This window comes from Lithobates pipiens, unplaced genomic scaffold (genome assembly GCF_037356315.1).
Source record: "Lithobates pipiens isolate NorthernLeopardFrog02 unplaced genomic scaffold, aLitPip1_a1.2 Scaffold_23, whole genome shotgun sequence".
Lineage (NCBI taxonomy): Eukaryota > Metazoa > Chordata > Amphibia > Anura > Ranidae > Lithobates > Lithobates pipiens.
In genome coordinates this window covers 129,282,463-129,298,479 of record NW_027507785.1, presented here as the reverse complement: position 1 = coordinate 129,298,479, position 16,017 = coordinate 129,282,463, and the positions used below count along the sequence as shown (strand labels likewise).

Sequence of the window (16,017 nt, the reverse complement as noted above, 5' to 3'; positions counted from 1 at the left end):
AGAGGGACTCTTGGTTCTCAATGGGAACACAAGCAACGTGATCTATGTACATGCCAGCTGCTGCAAATATATTCTGTGGGAGTCAGACCATTGCACCCATGATCCACTGATCGTGGTTGCAATGCTTTCCAGGCCCCTATGCAAAAAATAATAAATGCACCTTTTTCAATTATATGAGTGTGTTCATTATTTGTTGCAAAAGGTGGACTCCAGCACTCCGCAGCAAATACTGGCTCTGCCTATTTGTACAGATATCTTCTTATTTACTTGGAAGGCGAGTAGATTCTAAAATGGACGTCTTAATATTAAAAACAATATTTTAAATGACCATGTAAAAATATAACCTTATATACTGTGTCTTTCAGGAATATCAGGGAAAAGCCAGCTATTATTTGCCCTTGTGTTTACCACGCGTTACTTGGATTTGTTTACTTCGTTCATATCCATCTACAACACTGTCATGAAGGTAAGGAACAATAAGTACCGTAATGCATGTAAAGGTGCAGAAATTTAAGGCATGAATAATGCTTTCTTATGTTGAGTTTTGGAGATAAGGAGGAAGGGAGGTGTTCTGTAGTCCAGCAGGCGGGGTAATCGGTCAGAGCTGACACTGCTGCTTGGGACTTCAGTGCAGCAAAGTCAGCATTGTCAGTTTATTACAAGAAATTATGATCTCACTCTTGTAAGTCCCGTCACATTATAGGAAGTCAGCTTCTAGCAGAACACTACGTTACATCATGGGTTAGCATGCGTTTTTATGCGTTTCCATCTATTTCAAAGGAAAAGACATCGGCCAGAAACACATAAGGGTGAATGATATATTTAAATTTTTTTCAGTCATTTGGTTTTGTGCACTGTGTATGTGTGAATGGACAATGTCCATTCACAGGAGCGTGGCTCATAAAACAAAAGCCTGCCCAAGTGTATCTATAGCAAGAGGCTTGATATTGGGGGCACTTGGCAGGGGGGTGGAGCCAGGACCACTGGCAGGGGACCCATAAAGAAGAGCATGTGCAAAACAATTGCACAGAGCAGGTAAGTATAACATGTTTGTTATTTAAGTATAAATAAAAAACAAGCTATATGCGGATCAAAAAGTTCAGCAGGACGAAAATTCAGTGGACGAATTTCGAATCCTCATATGAGTAGGCCGATTGTACCCAGGTTGATCCATCAATCGACTTGGGGACAACCAGCCTGTAGGGCTTTTCTATATGCTATTACTGCCAGCCAGGCAGGCTCCCCACGCCACCCCCGCTGGCAGAATACACTGACTGTGTTGATGGGGAAATCAAGGGATCTACTTTCCTTCCACCTATGGTGGAAAGGAAGGAAATTGATTAATCTATGGTCTTCTTAAAACAATCTCCTGCCATTGTGGATCGTATTGGACAACAACTCTCTTCCCATGAAGGAGCATTGGGGAGTCGTCTTTTGTGTGGTCACTCAGCTTCTCCATCAATGTTGTATGGATTATTCTCCCCATATTTAGGAAATAGGGGTCTCATATTGGAGAATCCTTATTTCTGGGGCTGCTTTGTGGCCGCCCAGAACAGATTGTTTTTCTACATTGTGGGATCCTGGCTCAAGTCTCTTGGTTCAGATTCAATTAGACATCAAGGCTGTACTGCTGTATCTTCACAACTGAAAGGGGATGGGTGTCCTTATTATGTAAGTAGAGGTAGTCTGATTTCTGCACTGGACGATACTGTGAGTTTTACACATGCTAATTACTTTCCCCTGGAAACCACTTTCCCTCAACTGGTAGCCTCTAGACAGAGAGGAGAGTTTCACACTTATAGATGTGCCTCAGACCCTGCCTGGCAGAACAAGCTTGTTGGAGGGGGACCTGTGTCTCTTTGGTTTATTGGCAGAAAGGGCAACTTAACCTCCTGCTGCAAGTACTCTCTGAAAGGAAGAGTAAATGCCTTCATTTTAATTTTAATAATTTTGGAAGACCTTTCCTCCTGGGGTTAGGTTCTTTGCCTCAGAGGCACTTTTTACATATTGGAAAAGATTCTACATCTTTATGCATAGCGCTATATGGCTATATGGTTGCTTCAGTTTCACCAGTATAGAACTAGGGTCCATCTCCCATGTCCTGCCTACCTTTATGGAGATGCTTCTCTTGCACCCTATCCCTTCAGTCATGATGACTTTGTGAGATCGAATTTCTGCATTCTCTGGACTCAGGAGTCACACCCTTCATAGGCTGTTTTGTTGTGTAAAAATACATATACAACCCCAGCTAATGGCCTGTACACACAATCCAAAAATTGTATGAAAAATACCGCTTTAGAAAGAAAAGGATTTTACAGGTATGACGAAAAAAATTCTATTTTCTTTTTCATACATCATGGGACACAGAATTAGTCCCACGATATTCATTACCTGCTGGGACATACCAGAGCAATAGCCTTGAGGGGAGGGAGACACTCTGCAAAACAATAGCCATTGGACCTTATACGGCAGCCCGCAGTACACTGTGGCCGAAAGCCGAATCCTCGGCTGCCCGAACATCCACTTGATAAAATTCTGTGAATGTATGCACCGAAAACCAGGTAGCAGCCTTACAAATCTGAGCTACAGATACCTGATGGCGAAAAGCCCAGGAGGTTCCTACACCCTTAGTAGAATGAGCTCTCACCCTAAAGGGAGGAGCTTTACGTTTCAGACTGTAGGCCTGAATGACCAATTGCCGGACCCAACTGGCAATGGAAGCTGCCTGCCCCTTCTTGGGTCCTTTTGATAAAACAAAAAAGGAGTCTGATCCTCGGATCTCTGCAGATCTAGACAAATAAACCTTGACTGCCCGGACAACGTCCAAGGAATGCAGTCATCTCTGTTCTGCCGAACGAGGCTGAGAGAAAAAAGAAGGCAAAAAATGATTTAAATGAAAGGCTGACACCACTTTTGGCAAAAAGGATGGAACAGGTCGTAACACGACCCTGTCATGGTAAGGGATCAAGTATGGTTCCCTGCATGAAAGGGCCACCAACTCAGACGCCCTTCTAGCCAAGGTGATGGCCATCAGGAAGGCTAGCTTGCATGACAGCAAGTCCTTGATAGGTTCAAATGATTGTTTCTGTAACACAGACAGCACCAAGTTCAAGTCCCAAAGACACATAGGTGACCTAATGGGGGGAAGCAAATGAGTTGCCCCCTGCATAAAGGTTCAAACCAGTGAATGGGAGGCTACAGGCCTTTGGAAGAATACTGACAGGGCAGAAATCTGACCTCTGATTGTACTGAAAGCCAATCTGATTTCCACAGCTGATCGTAGAAAAGAGAATTCTCCCAATCACATATTTCTGAGGATGACATTTTTTGGCTTCACACCAAGCAATATAAGTCTTTCAGACCTTATGATAGATCTTCCTAGTGACAGCTTTTCCAGCATTCACTAGGGTAGACGACACTGGTCACGAGATGCCATGGTCCTTTAACACCCTGGCTTCAATATTCATGCCGTCAAATTTAGAGACTGTAAATTGGGGTGGAATATAGGACCTTGAGACAGTAGATCGGGGCAACGTGGATGACGCCATGGCCTGTCTATTGTCAGCCTCACAATCTCTGGGAACCAGGGCCTTCTGGGCCAGGCTGGTGCCACCAGAATGACTGGAACCCCCTCTCTCCAAATCAAAACAAATGTGGAAGGAGAGGGATCAGAGGGAAAGCATAAACCAGGGAGTATTGGCTCTATGGAACTACCAGAGCATCTGTTCCGATTGCCAGAGGATCTCTTGTTCAGGACACAAACTACTGTAGCTTGTTGTTGAATCTGGATGCCAGTAGGTCGACCTGTGGCCATCCCCAACTGCAGTGGCATTATTGGACTGAACCTTGATAGGGCAGTCCTGAAGCTCCACCGTCCAGGATCGTAGGGCCAGACATACTGCCCGTAACTCCAGGACGTTGATGGGCAGGATCTGTTATGTCCTTGACCATTTCCCCTGAGCTGTGAGCCCCTTTAGGGTCGCTCCCAAGCTTTAGAGACTGGCATCTGTAGTCAGTACTCTCCAAGTTACCCGGAGGAAGGATTTTCCCCTACGCGGGTTCTGATTCTGCAACCACCAGCTTAGGTTTAAGCGTGCCCGAGGGGATAAGAACATTGGATATTCCAAGGCTTGTCCTCTTCTGTTCCAAGCCAACAAGATGTCTTGTAAATGCCTAGAATGGAACTGGGCACTGCCTCGAAGGAGGATACCATCCTCCCTAGAAGACTCATACAGAGCCGAATCAAGGGTTTGTCTGGTAACCCTTATCTGACGTACCTGATCCTTTAGGACACAGAATACCCTTGCTTGAACCGTATCTAGGATCAGACCTAAATACTTTAGACTTTGAGCTGGTTTCAAGGCTAACTTATCAGTATTTAAGATCCAGCCTAAGCTTTTCAAATACCTCACTGTGCATGTTATGCTCCGTTTTAGAGCCTGTAACGAGTGATCTCTAAGCAGGAGGTCATCCAGATACACGAGCACCAAGATCCCTTGGGCCCCTAAAAGACCCAGTACTGGTACTAGGACCTTTGTGAACACCCTGGGCGCTGCAGCAAGCCTGATGGGTAGAGCAACAAACTGAAAATTACGTTTCTCTACTGCAAATCACAGGAACCTCTGATGAGACTGAAAGATAGCTGTGTAAATACGCGTCTATTATATCGATGGAGGCTAGAAAGTCTCCCATCTGGAGTGAGGCTACTACTGATCGGACAGACTCCATCCGAAAGGATTGGCTCAGTAGATACTTGTTCAGGGATCTTAGGTCCAAAATGGGCCTTGTGTCCCCGTTTGGTTTTTGAACCGTAAACAGGTTCACACTTCTTGCCATCCTGCAGGATGGAGGCAATCATGCCAGCAATCCTGTGCTTTAACCTGACTAGGGCTGAGGACAGTTCATCCTTGGTGATAAGGGGTGAAGCAGCAGCATTGACTGTAGGCACAACAGCTCAGATTGCCCAGAAACCTCTGGTCTTTCAGGGGATACAATGCTAGGAATACGAATAGGTTCATCAGGAACTACTGACGACATAGGTGCACCCTTCTCTGTAGTGTTAGTCCCACGCCTCTTTTTTGAAGAGATTTACTAGACACAAAAATGAGAGTACCTATATTAACCACTTGCTTACTGGGCACTTAAACCCCCCTCAGTCCCAGACCAATTTTCAGCTTTCAGCGCTGATGCACTTTGAATGACAATTGCGCGGTCATACAACACTGTACCCAAATGAAATTTTTATAATTTTTTTCCCACAAATAGAGCTTTCTTTTGGTGGTATTTAGTTACAGCTGGGAGTTTTATTTTTTGCTAAACAAACAAAAAAAGATGCAAAAAAAAAAAAATCATGTTTTAATAGTTTGTTATAAAATTTTGCAAACGGGTCATTTTTCTCCTTCATTGAAGTGCGCTGATTAGGCGGCACTGATAGGCTGCATTGGTGGGCACTGATAGGCTGCATTGGTGGGCACTGATAGGCTGCACTGGTGGGCACTGATAGGCATAGTTAAGGCGGCACTAATAGGCACAGATAAGGCGGCACCGATGGGCACAGATAAGGCGGCACTGATGGGCAAAGATGGGCACAGATAAGATGGCACGGATGGGTGGCACGGATAAGTGGCACGGATGGGTGGCACGGGTGGGCACTGATAGGTACCACTGATAGATGGGACTGATGGGCACTGATAGGTGGCACTGATAGGTGGCTCTGCTGGGCACTGATGGGCGGCACTGCTGGGCACTGATGGGCGGCACTGCTGGGCACTGATGGGCGGCACTGGGGTGCAGCACCTTTGAGGCAGATTGTGGGCACTGTGGGTGGCACTGTTGGTGGCACTGCTGGATGGCACTGTGGGTGGCATTGTGGGTGGCACTGTGGGCACTGCTGGGTGGCACTGATGGGGGGCACTTTTATTCAGGATGGCACTGCGGTGGGCACTGGCAGGGGGCAGGTGGTCGTTTGTATTGCTGGCCGTGATCGGGACTGATGTCCCGATCACGGCCGCCGGTGATCGGCTTTTTTTTTTCTCCTCGCGCTGTCAGCGCGAGGAGGAATAATAGCCGATTACCGGCTCCGTTCTATCACATGATCAGCTGTCATTGGCTGACAGCTGATCACGTGATAAGGGGTCGGGATCGACCCCTTGCACGGAGCGGTGATCAGGCGAGTCTCATGGACTCGCCGATCACAGAGCGCGCCGCGCGCGCCCCTCAGGGGGTGCGCAGGCCGCTCGTACACGGGACGACGTCAATAGACGTCGTCCCGAAAAAGTAGATCCGCGCTAATGCCGTCATTTGGCAATAGCGCGGATCCCAAGTGGTTAAACACACCTCAGAAGGGAGACCCTTTAATAGGGCTTACCAAGCCCCTATGCAACAATCCTGCTATCTGGCACACAGGTGTCCAGACTCTTGACTGATTGTTACAATCACTGGGACACCCCACAATAACTAAAGTCTAGGCCTGTCCAGGTGCAGGGCAGCTTAGAAACTAAGAGGCAAAGGCATACTAGCTCATTATGAATAACTTACCTGAGAACGAAGCCCCCGAAGCGGTCTTCTGTCTTCATGTCATGCTGACATGGATCCCGGAATGACTTCCGGGTCTCGCTTCTCCGGCGCTGTGATTCGCCGGAGCAGCGATGACGTCACTCCCGCGCACACTCGCGGCATATCGCCGTGATCTGCGGCCTGCCCAGTGCGCCTGCGCGCCGCTGTCTATGGAGCATGCGCCGTAGACAGCGGTGGCGGTCTTCAGGTAAATATCTCCTAAACCGTATAGGTTTAGGAGATATTTCTTGGACCTACAGGTAAGCCTTAATCTAGGCTTACCTGTAGGTCAAAGTTGGTTGTAAGGGTTTACAACCACTTTAACTGAAGTTAAGCAGTTTTGCAAAAAAAAAAGTAGGCAAATACGGCAAAGTCTAGATGTCCAAAGTTAGTAGAGACATATCCAAACAGACTAAAGGCTGTAATTAAAGCAAAAGGTGGTTCAACAAAATACTGGCACAAGGGAGTGATAAAAAAAAAAAAGCGGTTTGTCTTCATTTCAGGCTGCAAAGCAACAAAATGTGATTATTTTAACCACTTAAGGACCGCCGCATGGCAATGTACGTCGGTGCAATGGCACCGACAGGCACAAGCACGTACATGTACGTGCTCGCCTTCCAGCGGGTGGGGGGTCCGATCGGACCCCCTCCCGCTGGATGCGGCGGTCCGTTTCGCTGCAGGAGCGATCCGGGATGAGGGGATGGCCGTTGGTTTCTGGCCATCCCCTCTCGATCGCTCCTGGCGAATGAGAAGCTTCCTCCCACTGTGTATAGTAAACACAGGCAGGGAGGAAGTGATGTCATTCTCCTCGGGGCTGTCTTATTGACCGGACTACGAGGAGAGGACACAGTAAGTCTGCACCAAACACTACACTAACACATAGGCACACACAGTTAACCCTTTCACCCCCTTTTGCCAGTGTCACTAAGCGATCATTATTCTGATCGCTGCATTAGTGTCGCTAGGTAGCTAGTTATTTTTTTAGGTTCACCGCCAGGTTTTTATAGCGCTAGGTACCCCGATATACTACCCAATAATGGTTTTAACCCCCTGATTGCCCCTAGTTAACCCTTTCACCCCCTTTTGCCAGTGTCACTAAGCGATCATTTTTCTGATCACTGCATTAGTGTCGCTAGGTAGCTAGTTATTTTTTTAGGTTCACCGCCAGGTTTTTATAGCACTAGGTACCCCGATATACTACCCAATAATAATTTTAACACCCTGATTGCCCCTAGTTAACCCTTTCACCCCCTTTTGCCAGTGTCACTAAGCGATCATTTTTCTGATCGCTGCATTAGTGTCGCTAGGTAGCTAGTTATTTTTTTAGGTTCACCGCCAGGTTTTTATAGCGCTAGGTACCCCCATATACTACCCAATAACGGTTTTAACCCCCTGATTGCTCCTAGTTAACCCTTTCACCCCCTTTTGCCAGTGTCACTAAGCGATCATTTTTCTGATCGCTGCATTAGTGTCACTGGTGTCGCTAGGTAGCTAGTTATTTTTTTAGGTTCACCGCCAGGTTTTTATAGCGCTAGGTACCCCCATATACTACCCAATAATGGTTTTAACCCCCTGATTGCCCCTAGTTAACCCTTTCACCAGCGATCACCGTATAAGTGTCACTGGTGACGCTGGTTAGCCAGTTCGTTATTTAGGTTCCCTGTCAGGTTTTTATATAGCGCCAGGGACCCCCATATACTACCTAATAAAAATTTGAACCCCCTGATTGCCCCTAGTTAACCCTTTCACCAGTGATCATCGTATAAGTGTTACGGGTGACTCTGGTTAGTTTGTTTTTTATAGCATCAGGGCACCCGCCATTTATTACCCAATAAAGGTTTAACCCCCTGATCACCCGGCGGGCGATATCAATTAGGTTTTAGGGTCAGGGTCTGCGTCGCCCCAGGCAGCGCTAGGTTAGTGCCAGTACCGCTAACACCCACGCGCAAAGCATAAACCTCCCGTAATGGTATAGAATCTGAACAGATCAATATCTGATCTGATCAGATCTATACTAGCGTCCCCAGCAGTTTAGGGTTCCAAAAAAACGCATTGTTAGCAGGATCAGCCCAGATACCTGCTAGCACCTGCGTTTTGCCCCTCCGCCCAGCCCACCCAAGTGCAGTATCGATCGATCACTGTCACTTATAAAACACTAAACACATAACTGCAGCGATCGCAGAGTCAGGCCTGATCCCTGCGATTGCTAACAGTTTTTTTTGGTAGTGTTTTATATTTAAATCCAGAAGGCAGTGCTTGGATTTCGGGGTCCCGTACGCGGCTAGGCTCCCAAAAAGTCCCCCACATGTGGTATCCCCGTACTCGGGAGAAGCAGCAGAATTTATTTTGGGGTGTAATTTGACTTATGCCCATAGCATGTGTGAGCAATATATCGTTTAGTGACAACTTTGTAAAAAAAAAATTGTAATATTCCTGCAACTTGTGGCAAAATATAAAATATTTCATGGACTCAACATGCCTCTCAGTAAATAGCTTGGGGTGTCTACTTTCCAAAATGGGGTCATTTGGGCGGGTTTTAATTCAATCTTATTTTATTCAGAAAAAAAGGTTGAGAAAGAGAAGGTAAACATCATAAGCAGTAACAAGATACACCAACAGTATGCTTCGTATGTACCTGTACAAAAACATGTCTATGATATATATAAACGGATTGAAAGCATATAAATAAAGCCTACTAGGAAACCGTTAATGATAGTAATCCTTGTGTGGGGGAGAAGGGGGGAGGGAGAAGAGAGAGAGAGAGGAAAAAAAAAGGGGGGATAATAAACACAAACATATAGACACATACAAACATATAGAGTAAAATGAATACAGCGTATAAGCCAAAGAACCTTTCGTCTTCAGCACTGCCAGGGGGGATCAAAGCTGACCCCTGCGCAGAACTCCAGACAAAATTATATATAAATCTGTGGCTAAGATATTCCGTAGGGTTCTTACACCAGTTCAGGGACACTAGATAAGTTGGAGCCATGGTACATTAGCTAGATGTATTCCTAAGGGTGTATGGAAATATATAAAAAAAGGAAAAAGAATCAGGGACAAATAAGAGGGGGCATAGAGACAGGGGACGATAACCACTCCATCATGGACCCAGGGCGACGCCGTCCAGGCCATGTTCAGCCCAGGAGATAAACTCAGAGGAATAACGGAACATGGACCATGATGTCCAGGTGAGAGCAAACATTTGGGCGGGTTTTGTGCTATTTTGGCATTTTATGGCCTTCGAAACTGTGATAGGTAGTGAGGAGTGAAATCAAAAATTTGCACCCTTAGAAACCCTGAAGGCAGTGATTGGTTTTCGGGGTGCCGTACGCGGCTAGACTCCCAAAAAGTCCCACATATGTGGTATCCCCGTACTCAGGAGAAGCAGCAGAATGTATTTTGGGGTGCAATTCCACATATAATTATGGCATGTGTGAGCAATATATCATTTAGTGACAACTTTTTGTAAACTTTTTTTTTTTTTTTTGTGTCATTTTTCAATCACTTGGGACAAAAAAAAATATTCAATGGGCTCAACATGCCCTTCAGCAATTTCCTTGGGGTGTCTACTTTCCAAAATGGGGTCATTTGGGGGGGTTTGTACTGCCCTGCCATTTTAGCACCTCAAGAAATTAGATAGGCAGTCGTAAATTTAAAAGCTGTGTAAATTCCAGTAAATGTACTCTAGTTTGTAGACGCTATAACTTTTGCACAAACCAATAAATATACACTTATTGACATTTTTTTTTTTACTAAAGACATGTAGCTGAATAAATTTTGCCCTAAATGTATGACTAAAATTTAGTTTATTAGATTTTTCTTATAACAAAAAGTAGAAAATATATTTTTTTCTCAAAATTTTCGGTCTTTTTCCATTTATATCGCAAAAAATAAAAATCGCAGAGACAATCAAATACCATCAAAAGAAAGCTCTATCTGTGGGAAGAAAAGGACGCAAATTTCGTTTGGGTACAACATTGCATGACCGCGCAATTACCAGTTAAAGCAGTGCAGTGCGAAATTGTAAAAAGACCTCTGGTCCTTAGGCTGAAAATTGGTCCGGGGCTGAAGTGGTTAAAGACGGATGATTTTTTCCTTTACCCACTGTATAAAAGGAGTGATTTTCTAATAAGCCTTTTTTACCAATCCAAGGAACACTGAGCACAGAGGTGGAAACACTGCTGTTGATTATATACAGTATCTCACAAAAGTGAGTACACCCCTCACATTTTTGTAAATATTTTATATCTTTTCATGTGGCAACACTGAAAAAAATTACACTTTGCTACGATGTAAAGTAGTAAGTGTACAGCTTGTATAACAGTGTCAATTTGCGGTCCCCTCAAAATAACTCAACACACAGCCATTAAAGGGGTTGTAAACAATTTTTACTTACCTCCACTGAAGCACAGTTTCAGGGTCTTGGCCAACTTCTTATAGCCTAAGCCATCTTTATGTAGTGCAACAATTTTTATGGATCCTCAGAGTTCTTTGCAATGAGGTGCCATGTTGAACTTCCAGTGACCAATATGAGAGTGAGAGCGATAACACCAAATTTAACACACCTGAGACCTTGTAACACTAACAAGTCACATGACACCGGTGAGAGAAAATGGCTAATTAGACCCAATTTGGACATTTTCACTAGGGGTGTACTCACTTTTGTTGCTAACAGTTTAGACGTTAATGGCTGTGTGTTGAATTATTTTGAGGGGACAGCAAATTTACACTGTTACAAGCTGTACACTCACTACTTGACATTGTAGAAAAGTGTAATTTCTTCAGTGTTGTCACATGAAAAGATATATATATATTTTTTTAAATCAAAAAATGGTTTTATTGTGCAAAGACAAAGGTATAATACACAATCAAGTATACTGTAGACTCCATACAAAATGGGTAGACAATCAAAGATTAGTTTTCATCTCATAAAGTATTAACTTGTTAGCATAGAGTCCACACCAACTCAACAGTGGATTCTGCACCACAGGTAGAGCAACAGTAAAATCAAAACAAACATAAACATCACTAACAACAATAAAAGGAATTTTCAATTTTTTATTTCATTCCCTCCCTGTCTAAACTCTCTCAGTGTATGTATCTCCACCGTACCTAAATACATATTGTACCAATCTGCCAATGTCAATTTGACACCTCATCTAAAGCCGGATATGACGCTCTGAAGTTTGAAGTATTCTAGTAAGTATCCCGGAGTCTCCAGCCACTCCCTCCAATTTTTTTAAAATTTATTAGGGGTATTCCTGTGAAGGTATGTATTCTTTTACCTTATCAGTATATTGTTATTGTGGACCAGCCGCTAAAATCTGTTCCCAAGTATCCCCAACTATAGGGCCGACAACTGCCTCCTATTTCTCTCTACAAGGCTGCAAATCCGAGGCCTGTATATACGTCAATAGAAATGCATATATCTTAGATACGATCCCCTTCTTGTCAGAGGTGGAGAAAATATCCATAAAAAAATTTGAATTCTCTACCTTAAACGTGGATGTCCTACCCTGAACCTTGAGAGAACGACTGAGTTGCATGTACATATAGAACCTAGTATTTATCAACTGGAACTCTGTGCAAAGTTGGTCAAATTATTTCACTTCCTGCCTGAGAAAAAGTTGCGATAGATATTTAACTCCAGCTTCTATCCAATAAAATAATTTCCAAATTTAGCCAGTTCCCTATAGGACCCATTACGCCATATAGGGGTACCAGCAAAAAAAACCTGCAATACCTAATCTATGCTTTAATTCCACCCAAAGTTTCTGTAGGAGTTGGATTCTAGGGCATTGCCCGGGTATTTCTGTCAGGCCCATTTCCAGCTGAGACAAAGCGGAAAGCTCCAATAAGGATTTAATCTGCAATGACCTGGAGGGGTCAGCCACCAATGGGAGATCCCACTCAGCCAAGTGCTGCAACTGGGCGGCCAGAAAGTCGTGTAAGAATGAGGTACCGCCAGTCCCCCCTGGTCTTTGGGGTATTATAACATAGTCAGTTTAACCCTAGCATTGGGAGTCAATGCAGGTGAACCAATACTGAGGGGTCCACACGGGAGCGTTGTGGAGAATATATAGCAACTGAGGAGCCCACACCATTTTGATGAGGTTAGCTCTGCCAGTGACAGAGAGGGGCAGCTTGCACCAACTGGAGCACTTTTGCCTAAATGTCTGCAAGATAGGTTTAAGATTCAATGCGAGATAGTCTCTTACATCCCGTCACCTGTACCCCTAAATATTTAAAGGACGCAACCACGTCAACCTGGGAGTCTATAGGAGGAAGGGCTGCAGGCAAAGGGTCCAGTGGCATCAGTGAGAACTTGTGCCAATTAATGGCAAACCCTGAGTGTTGACCAAATTTGTTTATCAGTCGCATGACAGCCTCCAGGGATCCTGCTGTGTCCCCTAGGTATATTAGGGTGTCATCAGCATATAGGGAAAGTTTGTCTACCCTCTCACCCCTATGAAATCCCACTATGGCTGGAGACACTCTTACTATCGCCGCCAGAGGGTCCAGCGCCAAGGCGAAGAGCAGAGGGGACAATGGGCACCCCTGTCTGGTCCCGCGGTGTAGGGGAAAAGCTTCCGAGATTACTTCATTAATGCATATTCTCGCAATGGGAGCTGCATAAAGCAGTTAAATCCATGCAAGAAAGGTCTTCCCAAACTTATGCAAAACAGCCCATGGGTATCTCCACTCTACGCTTTTAAAAGCTTTGGCAGCGGCAAGTGAGAACACAGCCCCATTGCCTGGGTTGTCAACCGGAAGCTGTATAATTAGAAAGAGCCATCTAATATTTAGTGCCATTGACCGTACAGGTATGAAGCCTGATTGGTCAAGGTGTATGAGTCCTGAAACCACTTTCGCAAGATGAGTGGCAAGTACCCTGGTATCCGTGTTTATTAACGATATTGGCCTATAGAAGTCCTTACCCGGTTTTTGCAATACAATTATAGCTTCCCTCATAGAGACAGACAAATTCCCCCTCCAAAGAGCATCATTCAGAGTCTCCTAAAGTGTGGGCAAAAGAGATTCACTGTATCGTTTGTACGTTTCTGCAGGTAGTCCTTCAGTCCCTGGGGATTTACTATTGGCTATAGCGGACACTGCTTCATTCAGTTCCTCAATTGTAATAGGTTCATTGAGTAATCTACGGCCCTCTGTGGATAATGATGGAAGAGTACACTGATCCAAAAATTGCATCAGTTCCTCCTCCTTGGGGCTGACGTCTGAGATTTGAGCTACATCCTGCACCTTGTTCCCTGCAAGGCCATGGATAGTTTCTATATGTGATGCTCCCTGTTGTGACTGAGATATTACTGCTAGTAAGTGTCCAGTGTTCTCCCCCTCCTCAAAGCACTTCTGTTGTGTAAAGAACCATTTGTTCTCAGCAGCTGTAAGGGTGACTTGTTGGTGTAGAGATTAGGCAGCCAACCAACTACGTTCCGAGGCAGGTGAAGGATTTGTATTATACCGTTCCTCCGCTGTACCTGCTGCCCTGAGTACAAGGGTTTCCCATTCCTTTTTTAATGTTGGAGATTTGTTTGATGATAAGCACATGGACATGTGCCTTAGGGGCATCCCAAACCACCCCAAGGTTAGCCGTACCCTTATTATAATATAGGAAGGATTCAATCCCCTTAGGGAGAGGGTCTGTGGGTGGGAAGAGATTAAACCAGAAAGGGTTCCAGTTCCATAACTTGGGACCAGTGTTACCTAGAACAGCAAATTGTATTCTCAGTGGTGGGTGATCAGAGGTACTTTGTGGGAGGTATTCTGCCATTTGTATCATTTACAGCGCCATAGAGTTACTAAAGCAGTAATCTATATGGGATAGTCCCTTGTGTGAAGCAGAGTAACAAGAGTAACATTTTCGGTTAGGGAATTTATTCCTCCACACATCGCATAACCCCAACTCTGAGATCAATATAGCAAACGGTGTAGGGCTTGCAACACCGGTAATCCCACCCCCTCTCAATATAAATTTGTCTTTGCTTTTATCCAGACGATTATTAAAATCTCCCATTGCCCATATAGGCACATTGGAGTGTGGTGCCAGCAATTGCGGCCGCCATCTCAAGCAGTCTGGAGAGAAGGGTGGAGGAATATATATCTTGGCTATAAACATACTACCCCAGCAATTTTACACAGCAGAAAGATATGCCTTCCTTGTTCATCCACACGGATTGGATCAAGTGAAAGGGAACATTTTTTGAAACAAGAATACTGACCCCTCTGGAATAAGCAATGTGACTGGAGTGAAACTGTTAAAAAAAAACAGTGCCAAAGCAGCGACAGGGTATTAAATTGAAGGTGGGTTTCTTGTAAACACATCACCGCATTGGGATATGGCTTTAGAGCGGAGAACAGTGCCACCCGTTTCACACCATCATTCAACCCCCACACATTCCAGGACAGCAAGACGTATCTAACTGCCATAAAAACTGACTTTGTTCATTGGCCTACATGGGGGAGGAATACATCCCACAGCTGGGTCATCTAGGACAAGGTAACACTGTGGCATAAGTATTTGGAACTATAATGAAGGTCTGAGGTCCAGGACCTTCCACGGGCCCAAACAGAGTAAAGCAGGGGTGTACCCCCAGGGACATCATATAACAGAATAAAATGTCACATATATAGCCAGTCACACTATACCGTATTCATCGGTGTATAACACGCACCCTTTTCCCCTTAAAATCAGGGGAAAATCATGGGTGCCTGTTATACGCCGATTGTGAGCATCTCGGTGGATTTTGGCTGCTCTTGGTGGATTTTGCCAGCTTTCAGAAAGCCAAGAACGGCTGAGTCTGGCTGAAAGCCTCAGAAAATAGCCGAGATACACAGGACATCCGATCTGTATCTCGGCAGCGCCATTTTTAAATGGCAAGCCTGCAACGACACTGACAAGGCTTCAAAAGTTTGACAAGGCTACAATGCAAGGCTGCAATGCAAGGCTGCAAATGGCACTGATAAGGCTACATTGATGGGCATTTAAATGCAAGTTATTTTCCTTAAAATTGCCTCCTAAAAAATTTTTCCTTTAAATTCCCTCCTAAAAAAAATTTCCTTAAAATTCCCTCCTAAAAATTTTTTCCTTAAAATTCCCTTCTAAACTTGGGGTGCGTGTTATATGCCAATAAATACGGTAGATGTGGAGAACATACACTGCAATCGGCCATTGAGAGGCCCAGCATAGCTGACTATAGCTCATCCGTGAGGCTAAGTAGCTCAACCAAACCTGATTTTGGAGCCACAGTCCCTACAAAACTTGGGAGAAAGAACTTTAACTTTAAGAGTCCTCATAGGACAGATACAAATGGGGGCCCCAATGTCTCTGGCTAATCCAGTGTTCAGAAGGAGCGTGCAGTTCCACTATCAATATTGGCAGTAAATTAAATAGGAAAACTTGCAGTAGGAAAACCAATAAGGCAGGAAAGAGTATTCAGATTA

At 44.7% G+C, this 16,017-nt stretch overlaps 1 protein-coding gene across 1 annotated transcript in view; it reads left to right on the top strand.

The window, feature by feature from the left end:
* Positions 1–16,017, top strand: part of KDELR3 (KDEL endoplasmic reticulum protein retention receptor 3) — a 50,983-nt gene that overhangs the window by 17,733 nt on the left and 17,233 nt on the right. The window contains exon 2 of the mRNA XM_077452359.1: positions 366–466. Coding sequence (XP_077308485.1) covers positions 366–466 — 101 coding nt within the window. The remainder of the gene's footprint in view (positions 1–365; positions 467–16,017) is intronic.